This window comes from Phlebotomus papatasi, chromosome 3 (assembly GCF_024763615.1).
Source record: "Phlebotomus papatasi isolate M1 chromosome 3, Ppap_2.1, whole genome shotgun sequence".
Classification (NCBI taxonomy): domain Eukaryota; kingdom Metazoa; phylum Arthropoda; class Insecta; order Diptera; family Psychodidae; genus Phlebotomus; species Phlebotomus papatasi.
Genome location: NC_077224.1, coordinates 82180383 through 82195373, shown reverse-complemented (window position 1 = coordinate 82195373; position 14991 = coordinate 82180383). Strand labels below are relative to the sequence as shown.

Below are 14991 nucleotides of genomic sequence, written 5' to 3'. Positions count from 1 at the left end.
GCCACTGAAGCCACCGGGAGCCCCCAAGAACACCAAGCCCAATGCTGAGCTTTCCGGAGTAACCTCTGCCACATCCACCTCTCCCAAATTCCCATCTCAACCTCCGTGGGAGTGTTCTCACCGGAGAACACAGGGGAGTGTGGGACATAGTCCTTGCCCCGAACGTGGGACCTGAAGGAAGGAAGGAACGGAGGGAATAGAAGGGAGGAAGAAAAGATTTTTCCCAATATATTTAAACCAAAATATCAAGGATTTGGATGGACTGACAGAAAAGTGAAATATGAGTGAAATGTAGGCCAGAATATTCTCTATAATTTTGCCGTAGAACTTGATCTCATCGATTAATCAGAAGCCGAGATAATCGAGGTTGCTTGTTTCTCAACTCGTTTTTTCGACCAGAGCGCCCCAAGTGTTCATTTGATGAACTTCAATTATATCAAAGAATTGTTGTATTTTGTGATACTTTCCATTTAAAACCCTATTTTAAGTGTCTTGGTCGAGTAGAAGCAGTCAAATTGGCATCTGAGTGGTTTCGAAGCGTTATTATGGGAAAAAATTATTTTTTTCACAGTTAAACGACAAAATCGGACAGATGGCATTGACTGAGCCAAAAAAAATGTTATTTGGACGAAATATAGATGTAATGTCCTCTACAATAGGGATAAGCGGTTGAAAATAAATGAATGAATGTCCTCTATAATTATGCTGAAGTAGTCGTCAAGATCGATTAAGCATGTGTTGAGTTAATTGAGGTTATTTGTTTTGAAAATTGGTTTTTTGACTGCGGTGCTTCTAGCGTTGCCCCAACGAAGTTCAAATGTTTTAATGAAAATTGTTTTTTAGACTGTGACGCCCCGAGCGTTGATCATACGAAGTTTAAATGTTCTAAAAAGTTGTAGCGCTTTGCAAGACCTTTAATTGGCGCCCTTGTCAAAATCGGTAAAATAGAACCGGAAATATAGTGTTTTGAATTTCATGAACTTTGATCACCATATCTCCATTCTACTGTAACCACAGAGAAACTACGCCACTTTTGGAAACACTTTAAAATTTGATCAAAATATCCAATGGCGTTTTTAAGAAAAATGAGTTTAAATTTTAACGCTATTGCAGCGCCACCTGTGGTGAAGTTTTGAACTTCCATCTCAAACTGTTCATCGATACGAAACCAAAAACCCAAAATTTACATCAAAATGTTAATTAGAACCGGAGATAGAGGCCGGTCCATCCGGTCGGTTTTAGCCATCCATATATTCATGATCACAAAGTGGGAAAACACACTATGGCAAAGTTTGGGGCTGAACCTTAGATACAAAAGAAACTAAATTGACTGATCTGGTATTCATTAAGCGATTTCGATGTTATTTTGAAATGTTGCATCTGAGATCGAGATCCTACTAACGATGGGTCTCATTTGTTCCTACTACTGTACCCCAACCCTTATACGGGCTTCAGACCTGAGGCTTAGCCACATGGCTTAAATCCTCTAATTCCTTATCAGGCAAGATTTTTGAAGAAATTGTTGCTTTGGATTGAATATTAAGGGCAAATTAGCCATTAGATTTTGAAAAATTAACAGAATTGTTTCTTATTAAGATTTTTGAGGCCTTTGAGAACTATGGGCTAAACCTCCAAATCTAAAGTCGGTAGTACTGTACCGATTTGAATTACATCTATCTCTAATGTTTATTAACCGATCTCAAGGAACTTTTTTTTTCTTTTGTCAGTTTTCTTTACTCGTCATACTATTTAAAATAGAAATTGATCAATGATAAGCCCAGTCAAGCTTATCGTAGTTTGGATTCTTTACGGGTGACCTGGCTGGGAGTGCTTGCAACTCGGAATGCGTGAAAATTAGATTGTGAGATGAGTCTGGTCTCTTTGAAACATAACTCTCAAATAGTAAATTTTTATTTAGTTTTCCCGAATAAACTTATTATTGACTATAAATTCATTTATTGAGGTAAAAAAATGAATAAGACAATACTGTAATAAAACGTTTAACAGCAATCCATTAAGATGGCGCCACTTAAAAATAGTAGCGCGACGGTTTTTCTGGACCCTTTAAATAAAATTTTTTTTAACTTCTTTTCCTAAATCAATTTAAGTTTTTCTAATTTTTTAGTTTTTGTATTTGAATTTTATTGAGAAAATAAGATTCCTTTAATGAATATGACCTGATTTTTTTTAGAAAATGTATGACTTAAGACAGCTATTAAAATATATTGCCATTAGATCAACTTTATTAAACAAATATGGAAAAAGTATGAAGTGTTCGAAGACAGAATATGCGCAAAGCCTAAAAACTTTCCCCTATGCCAGGTATACTTTAGTTTTAGCTTCCACTGTAATGTCCCGAAAAATATTTTATACGCATTTAGAGTTGGTCTGCATTAAGAATCTCACCTTCAACAAGTTGATCTAGGTTTACAATTGGCTCCATCTATAGTAACTTTTTCTCATCTTCTGCTCCATTCTCTCTTACATCTTTTCCATCCCCCCCGCGCCCCATAACTCACATGAAAAAGAAGAAAAAAATATATATAAGACATAAAAATATATTCCATATAAAAATATAACCCAGTGTGAGATGCGTGGAAAAATATAAGAAAGAAAAATATTCCCGCAAGTAAAATCATTCTCTCGTTCCCACTCACAAGAGCCTTTTCCTTTTTTTTTTGGTTCACATTTGGGCGCCACCCATTGAAGCACAGAGGGAGAAAAATATTTCCTTTTGACACCCCAAAAATACACTAACACATTCTCCCAACAATTTTCCCGTGGTTGGGGTATTTGGGGGGTAGAAATTGGGGAAGAATTCTTTTTGGGATGCGATGATGATGGTGTGAAAGCAGCCCCCAAAATGATGAGATTTTCGTATTATTTTGGAAATTTATATTCGTACCATGAGTGGGAAAAGTTGGTGCGAGAGAAAAGGCACAAATATAAGGTATGAAATATGTTGGGAAAATCTAAAATCGATACACGTCTAAAATGGCTTTTCCTTACCACTACATTGGGATGAGACATTTGAGAAATCTGCAGATCTCCACAACATCAAGAAGCATCAATTCTCTCATTTCTGAAAAGCTATTTCGAAATATTTATCAATGAGAAAAGCATTTTTTTTCTTGTAAAACGGTTAAATCATAAAGTCCATTTAAGAAATGACCAATGGCATGGAAATGGTTTATTTGAGATAGGGAAATGCAGCTTTGACAGTATTTTCGATTTAAAGTGGAAAAATCGTGATGTTCAAATTTTCTAAAATATTGCAGATTACATTAATGCCTAATTCAAATCCACTTAGGAGCTAAAAATAGATCTTAAAGGGCTAAATTATACAGTTTCTTAACGCTTTTGTAACACTCAATAACATTTTATTCAAAATAAAGTAATTCTGAGATGAAAATCTTTGAGGTGTTTCGTTTCATCGCAACAATTTTCAGCTCTGGAATTCTTATTCATATCAAGTGTTTTAAAATCGTAGAGAAAAACAGCTTTTTGCAGTTTAAAGTTTCTATGATTATTTTAAAATAAAGGCAAGAGGAAATTGAGGGAGTGCTCGCATTTGCTGATTACTAAATTTACTTACTTAAGAAAACAGCCAAAAAGTATCTTAACATGCACTTCATAATAATTTTGAAATATCAAATATTAAAACATCAATAGACGTGGAAACCGTTCTTTTAAATATTAAAATCATTTTAAGAAAATCGTGCTGAACTAAATCCGACTTCAATTTAGCTACAGCAGATTGGTAAGTATTTTAGTAAAAAAAAGGATAGTCAAAGCATCCCAGGCTTTGCGGATTACTCGAACTCGTGACTTAGTTGCTATACCTCAAAAGTAATTTCAGACCATTTAACCGTTTACTGGTTGTCAACCGATTTAAACCGATCCGTAAATCACTCAAAAGATCGTACAAAATAGTTTTCAGAGTAATAGAATTGACTTTCGGACGAAAATTACTTATCGGTTCATAACCGATTTATTACCGGTTCAAAATCGATTTCAATACATTTATAAATTACTCAAAACATTGGCCAAAATACACCATTAGTTTAATTTTCTAAGAAATAAATTGCCGTTGATGTAACAGTGGGATTATTCGAAGAGAAACTCCGTCCGGATGCCGTAACCCAGGAGTTTACAACCCAGGATCAAAAACTCAACTCTTCTACCAGAGCTTTCAACACGCTCCGTGGACGGAGTTTCTCTCCAAATAATCCCACAATAAGTGTAATATAATTGAATTACAAAAAAAAAATTATTATTGGTTATGAAATGGTTCATTACCGGTTCAGAACCGATTTGAGCCGATACAGATTTATCCGAAATTCCAAGACCTTTCCGGACAAACAGCGTAAACGGTCCTGTCAGGACTTACCCTGATCTTTTGATGAAGGATGACTTTCGGTGCGAAATTTTTCCCAGAACAGGGGTCAATGCTACAATATACACTAGATCCGAATGGAGCGATTTCGACGGCGAAACTATTGAACCTAGAGGCTCCAGGCTGGAGCGGTTGCACTATTAAAAGATTTCGTGTAGGAGTCTCTTCAGGGGCCGGCTACCACTATCCTCGGCTTCAGCTTAATGGATCAGTGCATCTTGGCCGATATACAACTGTGTTTCAGGCCTAGGTTGCTACCATAGTGTATGGACTGCATAGGCAGCTGAAGGCCGATTGTTAGGGAAGGAAACACCCGGTCTGCTTTTGTTTCCGAATACCAGGAACTGTTAGAAAAGACCTCTCAGATAAGTGAAGTTGGACTACACTGGGTACCTGGACACAGTGGAATTGAAGGTAATGATGAAGCAGACCGCTTCGCTGTTGCGGAAGCTAAGATTGCTTTCATTGGACCTGAACCAGTATTGGGCTCTTCTCACAAATGAGGAAGTCTATAATAAAAGTAGATATGTTAAAGGCCTATCAAATGGAGTGGGCCGCGGCAACTAACTGTTGTGTATCTAGACTGTTCATGGCCATGGATTAAAAAAAACGGACGGATTATATTGTGGCTGGCAGTCGCTGGAGAGCCCGACGGGTTGCCAACAACCGACCATTGTTTGAATAAACATCTGAATAAGATTGACATCCACATTCAATGCGATCCAATGTGCAGGCAGAGAGTACTTTGGGGCAAAGGGAAATTTTCAGTGTTTTGGGAAGTTATCAGTATCGCCTGTCGGGGCAAAGGGAAGTTCTCTGTGTTTTGGGAAGTTTTTAGTTTCGCCCTTTGGGAAGTTTTTAGTTTCGTCCTTTGGGGCAAAGGGAAATTTTCTGTGTTTCGGGAAGTTTTTAGTTTCGTCCTTTGGGGCAAAGGGAAATTTTCTGAGAAAAGGAAAATTTTTGGAAAGTTATAAAATATACTTGTGTAAAATGTGTTACAGACAAAATTTACGAAAATTGTGCAAAATATATGAGAGACAAGATTTCCAAAGACAAAGTTTCCAAAAAACAAAAATTACCGTAGACAAAGATTCCAAAGACAAACTGGGAAAAACAAAAGTGTAAAAAACAAAATGAAAAACGAAGATTCCCGATCCCATCGATTATACTAAGAACTTCAGATAATCAAACTTCTGACATGATTATGCCCTAAGCGGTCTTCAGACTGGAGGTTTAGTCCAGTTCCCGAAGGTCACAGAATCCTAAATGCCAACGAATTTTATTGCTCCTTTAGAATCTAATTTGTCATTTGTCCTTAGTAATCCAGTCCTAAGTTAAATTATCCAAAATATCTTGACTGATAAGAAATTATAACACTTAAGCCATATGGCTAAGCCTTGGGTCTGAAGCCGGTACTAGATACTCTTACGTCTTAAGCCGAGAGTCGGATATAACGTAATTGTAATCAAAATAATCATAAGCCTGAATTCCCATCATTTTCCCACTGAATAAGCCGTTTTTGGTCTTAACGGATTAGTCAGAAGCCGATGAAAATATAATCTGATAATTACAGTAGACTCTCTCAAATTCGGGCATTTGGGACCAAAATGTCATCCGAATTGGAGAGAAATTCTGGCGATAAACTTTTTGAAATGCAACGATATACTTTATTTTATTATTTTACTTTATTTATCGTAAAGTTCACGAAAACCCCTTAACAATGCAAAGTCACATCATAACTAAGACAAACCATGGTAAGTTTAAGGATATTTGTTTTATTCGATAATCAAAATCAAACTTAAAAAATGTCGACAAACATTTTTCGAATTTAACTGCCGCCCGAATTTAAAAGTAGCCCGATCTTAAAAGAGCCGAATTAGCGAGAGTCTACTGTATTTTGATTATTATTACGTTAAGCCGTCTCTCGGCGTAAGACGTTGGCTCCTGTAAAAGATTATGTGGAGAAGACAGGGCAGAGGCCTTACCCATGTCTGTTCAGATATTATTAATTAACTGTTCAGGTAGGGAGCCATTGAATATCCAAACATGATATCTCAAACCGTATGGCTTCCAACCATCGTAAAAATGTTCCGTAGATTTTTTTTAAGTTGAGCAAGGTCGGTAAATCCATACCTTAAAACTGATCGATCTTATATTAAGAATGTTAAGTCATCTGCAGAAACAAATCTCTTGGAAATCTTTATATGCAGTTTTGGCAGCTTTACATAAATATAATAGAGAGGGCTAATGGTTAAGAAATCGAATTCTTAATGGAAATTTTGTGACAGAAATTCCACCATGAAATGATGACCAGCTTAAAGAAGTTCATTTGCCTCCTATCATGGAATGATTTATGTTGTGTTTTCACTTTCAATAAAATTTCTTGGGCTATCTCAAATAGAATGAGTGTCTCTCAGGTTCATTCTCCCAGAACTGGACGATGATGCTTTCAAGATGCAAGAACAACTTTTTTTTTTGTTCAAAGAGGAGAGAGTGTAATGCACCCACAACAGTCTTTTGACCGTATAAATATTTAAAGGGCGATAAAATGATAATAAAATTATAAAACTTTCTAATTTTCAATCGTCCAATGACCCCCTTTTTCCTCCTTCTTCGGCGCCTCCCTTTTGGTTAAGAGCACCCAGTAGACATATTAATGGGTCATCACAGAGACTTTCTAATGAATCTCGCAAACTCTCGAAGCTCCCCTTAAAAACTTCTAACGCCCACGCACTTGAGAAAATTGTGGAAAATTTGGTGCTAAATTTATGGACAGTTGAATCTCTTTTTTGGCGAATTTTTGGGTTGAGAGTTTGGAAGATTCCAACCAGCAAAAAGGGGATTAAAATACAGAAGAGTTGCTCTTGTTCAAGAATGTGCATCTCTCCCCCATATCTCTTCTTGCAAATCTTGCAGAAGAATCAGATTGAACTGGAATGCAATGAGATTGGTCAGTTTTGGGACTTTAACTTTGTCTTTTTGCCTCATCGATGCAACCAAAAATTTCTCACTCTGGTGCCATGCGGGATGAAGAGGAAGAGGTAAATGGACAAAAATGCAGTCATCGAGATCCAGACAACCAAAGAAAGAACCAAAACATCATTCAAAAGAACGAGATTTATGCTGTGGGGCTAACAAAATTTCCATAGTCCAAGATCCGATACGCAGAAGAATTTGCACTGATGATTTTTTACCAGATTTTGGCTAAAAGCATTTTTTTTTGATTTTTTCTTCATTCACTTCTAGAGGGGGCATTCTTTCCTCAAGACAGTTTCTTCTGCATGAGATAATCTATTGATAAACAATGTTCTAAAAACGATAGGAATCTCCAAGATTCCCTGTAAATACCAATTTAGCTCAACAGTCGAGCCAATAACTAATCCATTGAGGTAGGTCCAATGAAATGCACTCATGTGGACATGAAGCTACATATAGTGCCTTTGCTGTCCATCCGTATCAATTTTTCCAGCAACTTTTCCATATCCAATTCACACTTGAGCCTTCCTAATCAATGAACTTTCCTCGGTTCGGCAATTGCAGTATAGCCTGACCTTGATCACGGTCAAGTTTAAGAGGTCATGAAATTCTTTTTTTGGGCAGTCCATAAAACAGGAAAGCCTGGCAGGTTATTCCGTATCTTTCTCTTATTCTTCCAAAATTGCAATGGTAAAGAAAGGTTTTGCATTGCAAAAAAAGACTTAAAGACTAAAAATACATTTTAAATTTGGTAAAAAAAAACTTCTTTTACAAACCAAAATATTTATAAAGATTTCAAGGGGTGACTCAATCTAATGACAAGGGCCCTCATGTTTCGATTTTCGTGAAACTTTTGAAAATTTTTCAGGTTTATCAGCAAGTTTATCAGGCTTTATAGGGTTTCACCCAATAAATCCTTTTTAATGTATTTCAGTCTTCGCGAATCAATTGTAAAGTTTTTCGATTATAGAGTGGATTGAGCACTTTTAGCCACTTTAAACTTCTATATAACCTTGAAAATGTGATTGCAAAGAGTTTTGATCTCTTATTATTTTTTTTTATTACTAATAATCAAACTAAACTGCTAATGTTCCGACCAAAATAATAGGGGAAAGTCCCTATGATTCGTACGATCCCAAGTTTGTAATGACTAAATCTTTCCTATGTTTCTAAATAAATATTCCCCTAGTTTTCAAAATATGAATGCGATGAGCCACATTTATTCAGAAACATAAGAAAAATTTAGCCATTACAAAGTTTTTGATCGTACCGTAGATGCGGGTGACTTTGTCCTCCGTCGAATACTTTGGCCTACTACTGTTCGTAAGCTTTTCTTTAATTCTAGCACTTAAGGATGGTCTTCACTGATCCAATCTACCATGTTTAATCGGTGAAAACCGGTCTTAAACATTAGAATTAAAGAAAAGCTTACGAATAGTAGGCGGGCAAAGTCACCCGCGTCTATGGCACGAAAAATAGGCTCTTTGCCCTAGCAGAAAGAGATTTCTCTACCCTATTGCGAAATTTCACTATTATTCGAGGTAATTCGTGGACGGTATCTTTCTCTGGATATCCTTGAGTATCATTTCAACTTATTACCTGTTGCAACCCAGTAAAATGTTTAGAACTATATGATTTAGCCAGTTTTCACATATTCGTCTGAAACATGGGTCCGCTGGAAACAGAAATGCAAACTCTGCTGCATTTAAGAGGAGCATGTATATTGCGCCCAAGAAGAAAAATAGCTGCCTTATAGAACCAAGTATTAGAAAAGTCTTTTAGTGCACTTTCAAAACGCTTTTAAAGTGAGAATTTTCTGTTGAAATTCCTATAGAACCTCTTAAGATCCTTAAGAGTGCGCCACTTTACTTTTAGTAATCTCAGTGCTGGAACCAAGAGCGTTATAAGCAAATAAAAAGATTTTTGGTTCTATAGTGCCTTACTTAGGGTATTCTACAAGACTATATTAAAAAAAATTGCTTCTTGGGAGTATATTGCCCTTATATGTGAGGAAGGATGATTCCGAATCATATACAACCATGATGTGCAACGGGTACTACCGAGAGGTAATTACTAACTATCGTTCTTACATTGTCAATATCGGTATTTTAATTGACTAAAATCTTCACAAGTGTTCTTAATTGCTCCTACGGTTTCTTGTCACTTACGAAATACTTCTTAGACAATTGGCACGGGTTTCTCTATATAAACCACCCCTTAATGAGAATTGCTTTTCACTAATTAGTTGATTTTCGAAAGCAAAATATTAACAAGACTTTATTGATTTTGAAAAAAAATGAAGTGGCAAAGCGTCCAAATTTTCTGACGAAAATTACTCATCGGTTCATAAGCGGTTTACTACCGGTTCAGAATCGATTTGAACCGATTTATAAATCACTTAAAACATTGCCCAAAATACATATCTGAACCAATATAATTAATTTTCGAATAAAAATTGGTTATCGGTTATGAACCGGTTCATTACCGGTTACTTCCGTTCTTACAAATTCCCTGATGGATCTAACATTAAGTTCTTTAATTATTTTAATTTTCATTTATTGGTCCAGACGTGTGCATGAACCGTTTGAAACCGAACAAACGTCAAATAAAACTTGTACGTCAATCGGTCAAAACGCTACATGAACAAATTTATTCTGACGATTATTCGATTTCAAACGGTTCTTGCACACCCCTGCATTGGTCTTATTTAAGCTACCGATTCATGACAAAAAAAAAGTTTATATTTTGATCAAGTTTTTGAGTTTTCAGAAAAAATTAGCCATCTATGTATGCTTATGGCAAGCTTTAAAAACTGATCTGGCAATCCAATCTTCAGTCCTAAAGATCAGCAGTATGGCTTAAATTTACTTGGTTTCTATCGAGCTGGTTTTATGGAAAAAACTAATATTTTAAAGAATCACTGAAATGCCTTGCTTGTTTTTTTAGGATTTCAAGATTTATGAGAACTGCACTAAACCTCCAGTCTGGACCCGTATAAGGGATAGACTTTGGGTTTTAATGTAAACATGTATACTTCTTATTAAAGATTAAAATTGCTAGTTTAGTCTATCTAATTCATACGTCCTAATTGGAAATCCCTTGAAACTTGGTTCTTTTGGATTTTTTTTTAAATTCTTTTTCAACTAATTGTAGTCCTTCCGGAACTACCGACGCTTACACTCAATAGGTGATGGCCCTCTTTTTGGGATTCGCAGGCTCAGCATCCGCACCCTGAGGCTTCCTATGACACACTCACTCTGAAGCAGGTCAGGGGGGCAATCTTGAAATTGCAATAAGAGAGCTTGCCAACGCCGAGGAGTGTAACGACACAATCATTACTTTACCGTTTTGTGGCGAAAAATCTTCTACATAATAATTTAAATGAGAGGTAGGGGAGGCCGGAGCAGATTAGCCAGGCGTGGTATTAGATAGTGGGATGTTATAACTTGTCTTATGGTGTCTACACACTAGAAGCATTTTTTGGCAAAAATTGTTTTTTTAAAAAAAATTTGACGTTTCTACCTACAAGGATAGGGGAACTTTTCTTTAAAAAAGCATTTTTTAAAGAAATTTCTCATAGTGTGTAGAGGCCATTAGAAGGAATATTAAAGAAGCCAGTATTAATTCCAAAATTACACTTCCTTTCCTATTTATTGAAAGCACGATGCAAACATTTTAATACAAATTATATGCAATGAAAAATTTCATTTATTGGCTAATTTTTCCCCGGTCTCCCCTACAGCCATAAACAAAGCGTTTCACAGATACGAAATTTGATCTGTAGTGCCCGAAAATTAGTCAATGTTATGAAACACTTACTTAGCAAAAAATATCTTAAGTTTCATCCAGTGTTCGTCACAGGTTCGTCTTCTTCTTCAAAACCAAAAATACTTAATTTTCTCCAAAGTTTTCGTCATCGGTATAGCGGTCTTCAGACTAGAAGTTCAGCCCAGTTGCTGGAGGGCCCAAAATCCTAAAAAGCAGCCAATTTTGTTGATTTATCAGAATATAATGGTTATTTTGGCCTTAATATTCTAATCCTAAGCCAAAATTTTCCAAAACATCTTGGAATTAGAAAAGTGAAGCCATATGGCTAAGACTTAAGTGGTCTTCAGACTAGAGATTTAGCCCAGTTCCCGAAGGTCTCAAAATCCTAAATAGCGAGCGATTTTATTGTTTTTTGATAGCCTAATAATGTCATTTATCTTTAATAATCCAATTTTAAGTAAAATTTTTCCAAAAAATCGTGATTGATAAGAAATTAAACCAGTTAAGCCATATAGCTAAGCCTGAAGCTCGTATATGGGTCTTCTTCAGTGGGTCACTGAGGAAGACCAATTTTAAACGATTTCTGAGAAATGTTGGCACGCTGTTTGTCCATCTGTCCATCTGGCTGTTGCCAATTCTAGGGGCCAAACGGTCAGAGATAGAGGTTGTTCAGGCAGACATTCCAGCATGTACGAAAATAGCGTTGAATCATTCTTAATAATGGTTTTTCAAGGCCAAAAGTTAAAAAAAGCTCTCTTAAGACTAGATTTATCAAGCGAATGTGGTCATGTTCGGGCTCATTGAAAAGGTCTTGGAATTTCCGACAAAACTAAACTGGTAATGGACCGGTTCATAATCGATAACTAATTTTTATCTTAAAATCAATTATTTTACTCCTGGGGTGTACTTTGGGAAATTTTTTAAGTGATCTATAAATGGGTTTAAATCGGTTGTGAGCCGGTAATAAACCGGTTATGAACCGATAAGCAGATTTTGTTCAAAAATGAATTCTATTGCCTTTTAAACTATTTTGAGGGATCTTTTGACTGATTTATGAATCGGTTTGAATCGGTTGAGAAACGGTAAATAATGCGAAAATACTTAACTTGGGACACTTTGCCACCCCTTTTTAACTTCTTATTTATTTTTTTATTGAATTTAAATTTTTATTAATCAAAATTTTTTTTAATTGTGTTCTTAAGAAAAACAATTTTAATAATAGTAAAAGTTGGAAGAATAGAAACTAGCCTTACAGAATTTCTTTAGCTTTGTAAGTACATACGTCTCTAACTTTAAGTGAAAATTCCCACAAAAAATATCTTTTCTTCAGTTTATTTGGATACTTCTCAATGAATTGTACAAGTCGATGATATACATAGATTAGAGAAAATTTTCTAGTGACTATTTTTGAATTTCAATACAAACCCTCCTGGCCAGACACTCTGAAAGTTTCCTAAGCTCCTCTGTGCTTTTATCATTCAAATTTTCCTTATACCAAAAATATCTCTCATATGTCGCATTTCCGTGGAAAATGCGTCATTTCCAAATTCTTTTTGTCATTGTGATTTTCTTCCTTTCTCTCTTGTTGCCTTTTCCGGTGCCGAAATGATCTCCAGAGATGACCTCAAAAAGCCAAAAAGCATCTATTGAAATAGAAAAAGTGGCTGAGAAAACTAAAAATAATTTTTTACTCAATTAGATGGATTTTTTTCTGGCTGGTGGAAGCTATTCCCACTCTTTCTCACATGCCACTCCACGAGCTTTCTGGATATTCTATTGGCCATTGGAGATGAGATACATCTGTTGATTGTCCAATTCCAATGTGGCTTTTGTGATCATTCGTATTAGTGCACTTTTTTCTTGGGTCCACTTCCCAAAAATTCTCCCACAAGATGCACCGCTGAGGAGTATAAAAAAGCCCCAACACTCCACATGGGGCTTACAGAGTTGTGCGATCGCGGTTAGTGAGATGAATAAGGCTTATCTGTACCAGAAAGCCAATAGTCTTCAGCGTCGAGATGCCAAGGAAGTGCTTGAGGAGTTTGGTCATCTGATTCAGTGGCGTGGAGATGGACAGGATACTGTCCTGGACGTGGGATGTGGAAGTGGAGATGTTCTTGTGGATTATCTCCTTCCAGTGCTCCCTGAAAACTACTCCCATGTCGTTGGTGCTGATATTTCTGACCAGATGGTGAGGTATGCCAGGGATACCTATGGTCATCTCAAACGTGTCTCCTTCACGACCCTGGATATTGGTGCTGAAATCCCCACCGAATCCCTCAATGAGCAATATCATCATCTCACATCTTTCTACTGCCTCCACTGGGTTCAGAATCAGAAGTAAATCCTCATCCTGAAATACCTTTCTTGTGCAATATGACTTGATCTATTCCTAACTTCCAGAGCTGCTGTCCAGAACATCTACAATCTCCTCTTACCTGGAGGAGACTGTCTCCTGACCTTCCTGGCCAATATGCCCATATTTGAGATCTACGAGAACATGTCCAAGAGCAAAAAATGGGCTCCTTACATGACAGACGTTCACAAATTCATCTCTCCCTACCAGCATTCCGAGAAGCCTGCCGAAGAGTTCTGGGACTTGATGTATTCGGCAGGATTCACAGAGATCCGGATAGAACTTAAAGAGAATTTCTTTGCCTACGAAGGAATAGACATCCTCAAAAGTAAGTAACCAGTCTAATTTAGTGGCCTTAAGTGGTGCCAGGAGTGGCCATTTGTGGATCCTTAGTCCAAAGACTTTTAATTTTCAAATTTTTTTTGCTTTCCAGAGTCCGTCAAGGCTATAAATCCTTTTCTGGAGAGACTACCTGCGTCAAAGCACGAGAATGACTATGAGAATGATTTTCTCAACGATTACCTCTCCTGGGTCACCAGGATGAGCCTTTTCGACGAGAAATCCCGGATCATCACACCGTACAAATTAATAGTGGCTTATGGAAGGAAATAAAGTGACTTTTACTGCACAGAATTCTAATACAATAACGCAATTTCAATGAAAATGCTAAATAAATATTTTTTTACACTGGCATTGGTGGTTTAATTTTAAATTGAGTTGCTCTTCGGTTTATGGAAGGTAGAAAAGGCGAACTGGAGATGGAGATGATGGAGACCGTAATGTCTCTCCTTTGATGATTCTGACCAATTTTTAAACCTGACCAGTAAGCTTTCCCCTACAAGAAATAAATTTCGTAATAAGTATCGTCTGAATATTTTATTTGTTATTTAAAAGTCAGAAGAGTACTGTTATAAAACGATATATAAATAAAATTTTATTTTTCAAACACACAGAAAACGTGTCCTAGATCCCGTAGTCACAGTTTATTTTATTTTTAAATAATATATATATATTTCAAGATTTCCAATTAAAACTGAATATTTTAAAATTTATAATCAAATATTCTTTTCTCGTTTTGTTTATTACTACATTAATTTAAATAACATTTAGTTTCGAATTGAAATGAATATTTAGGATTCTGAAATCTTGATCATAGAAAATCCAATAATAGGATTATATTATAAATAATTTTTAAAAAAATCAAAATAAATATTTTCAATATTATTTTAAAATTTGTTTTCGGAATACAAAGCGAAATTAAAATTAAAGTCAAGAATTGTAAGATGTAAATAAGAAAAAAACATTTAGAAAGGAAGAAAATCAAAGAATATTAAAAAAAATTGAGTAATTAAAAATAAATTAAATATATTTGACAAGAAAATTATACAATTTTGAAACAAAGCTTGACATTTTGAATTTGGTTTAACCGATTTAACAAAACAAACATTTTTTATTATTTGAATTCAAGATTACAAAAAAAATAGAAAGTCAATGC

The 14991-nt window shown here is 35.8% G+C and overlaps 2 protein-coding genes across 2 annotated transcripts in view; both read left to right on the top strand.

Moving 5' to 3' along the window:
- LOC129806037 (cytosol aminopeptidase-like) overlaps positions 1 to 14991 on the top strand; it is a 489987-nt gene that overhangs the window by 308240 nt on the left and 166756 nt on the right. The window lies entirely within an intron of this gene.
- LOC129806051 (juvenile hormone acid O-methyltransferase) lies at positions 13064 to 14187 on the top strand. The gene is made up of 3 exons (XM_055854367.1): positions 13064 to 13480; positions 13544 to 13824; positions 13930 to 14187. Exons 1-3 carry the CDS (start codon positions 13110 to 13112, stop codon positions 14106 to 14108), a joined length of 831 nt encoding a protein of 276 aa, XP_055710342.1. The 5' UTR covers positions 13064 to 13109; the 3' UTR covers positions 14109 to 14187.

Bases quoted from the DNA above. Each gene is read 5' to 3' on its own strand.
- LOC129806051 (XM_055854367.1), top strand. From the start codon at position 13,110: ATGAATAAGGCTTATCTGTACCAGAAAGCCAATAGTCTTCAGCGTCGA. The intron at 13,481-13,543 runs GTAAATCCTCAT...CCTAACTTCCAG, and splicing joins CACTGGGTTCAGAATCAGAA to AGCTGCTGTCCAGAACATCT. The intron at 13,825-13,929 runs GTAAGTAACCAG...TTTGCTTTCCAG, and splicing joins AGGAATAGACATCCTCAAAA to AGTCCGTCAAGGCTATAAAT.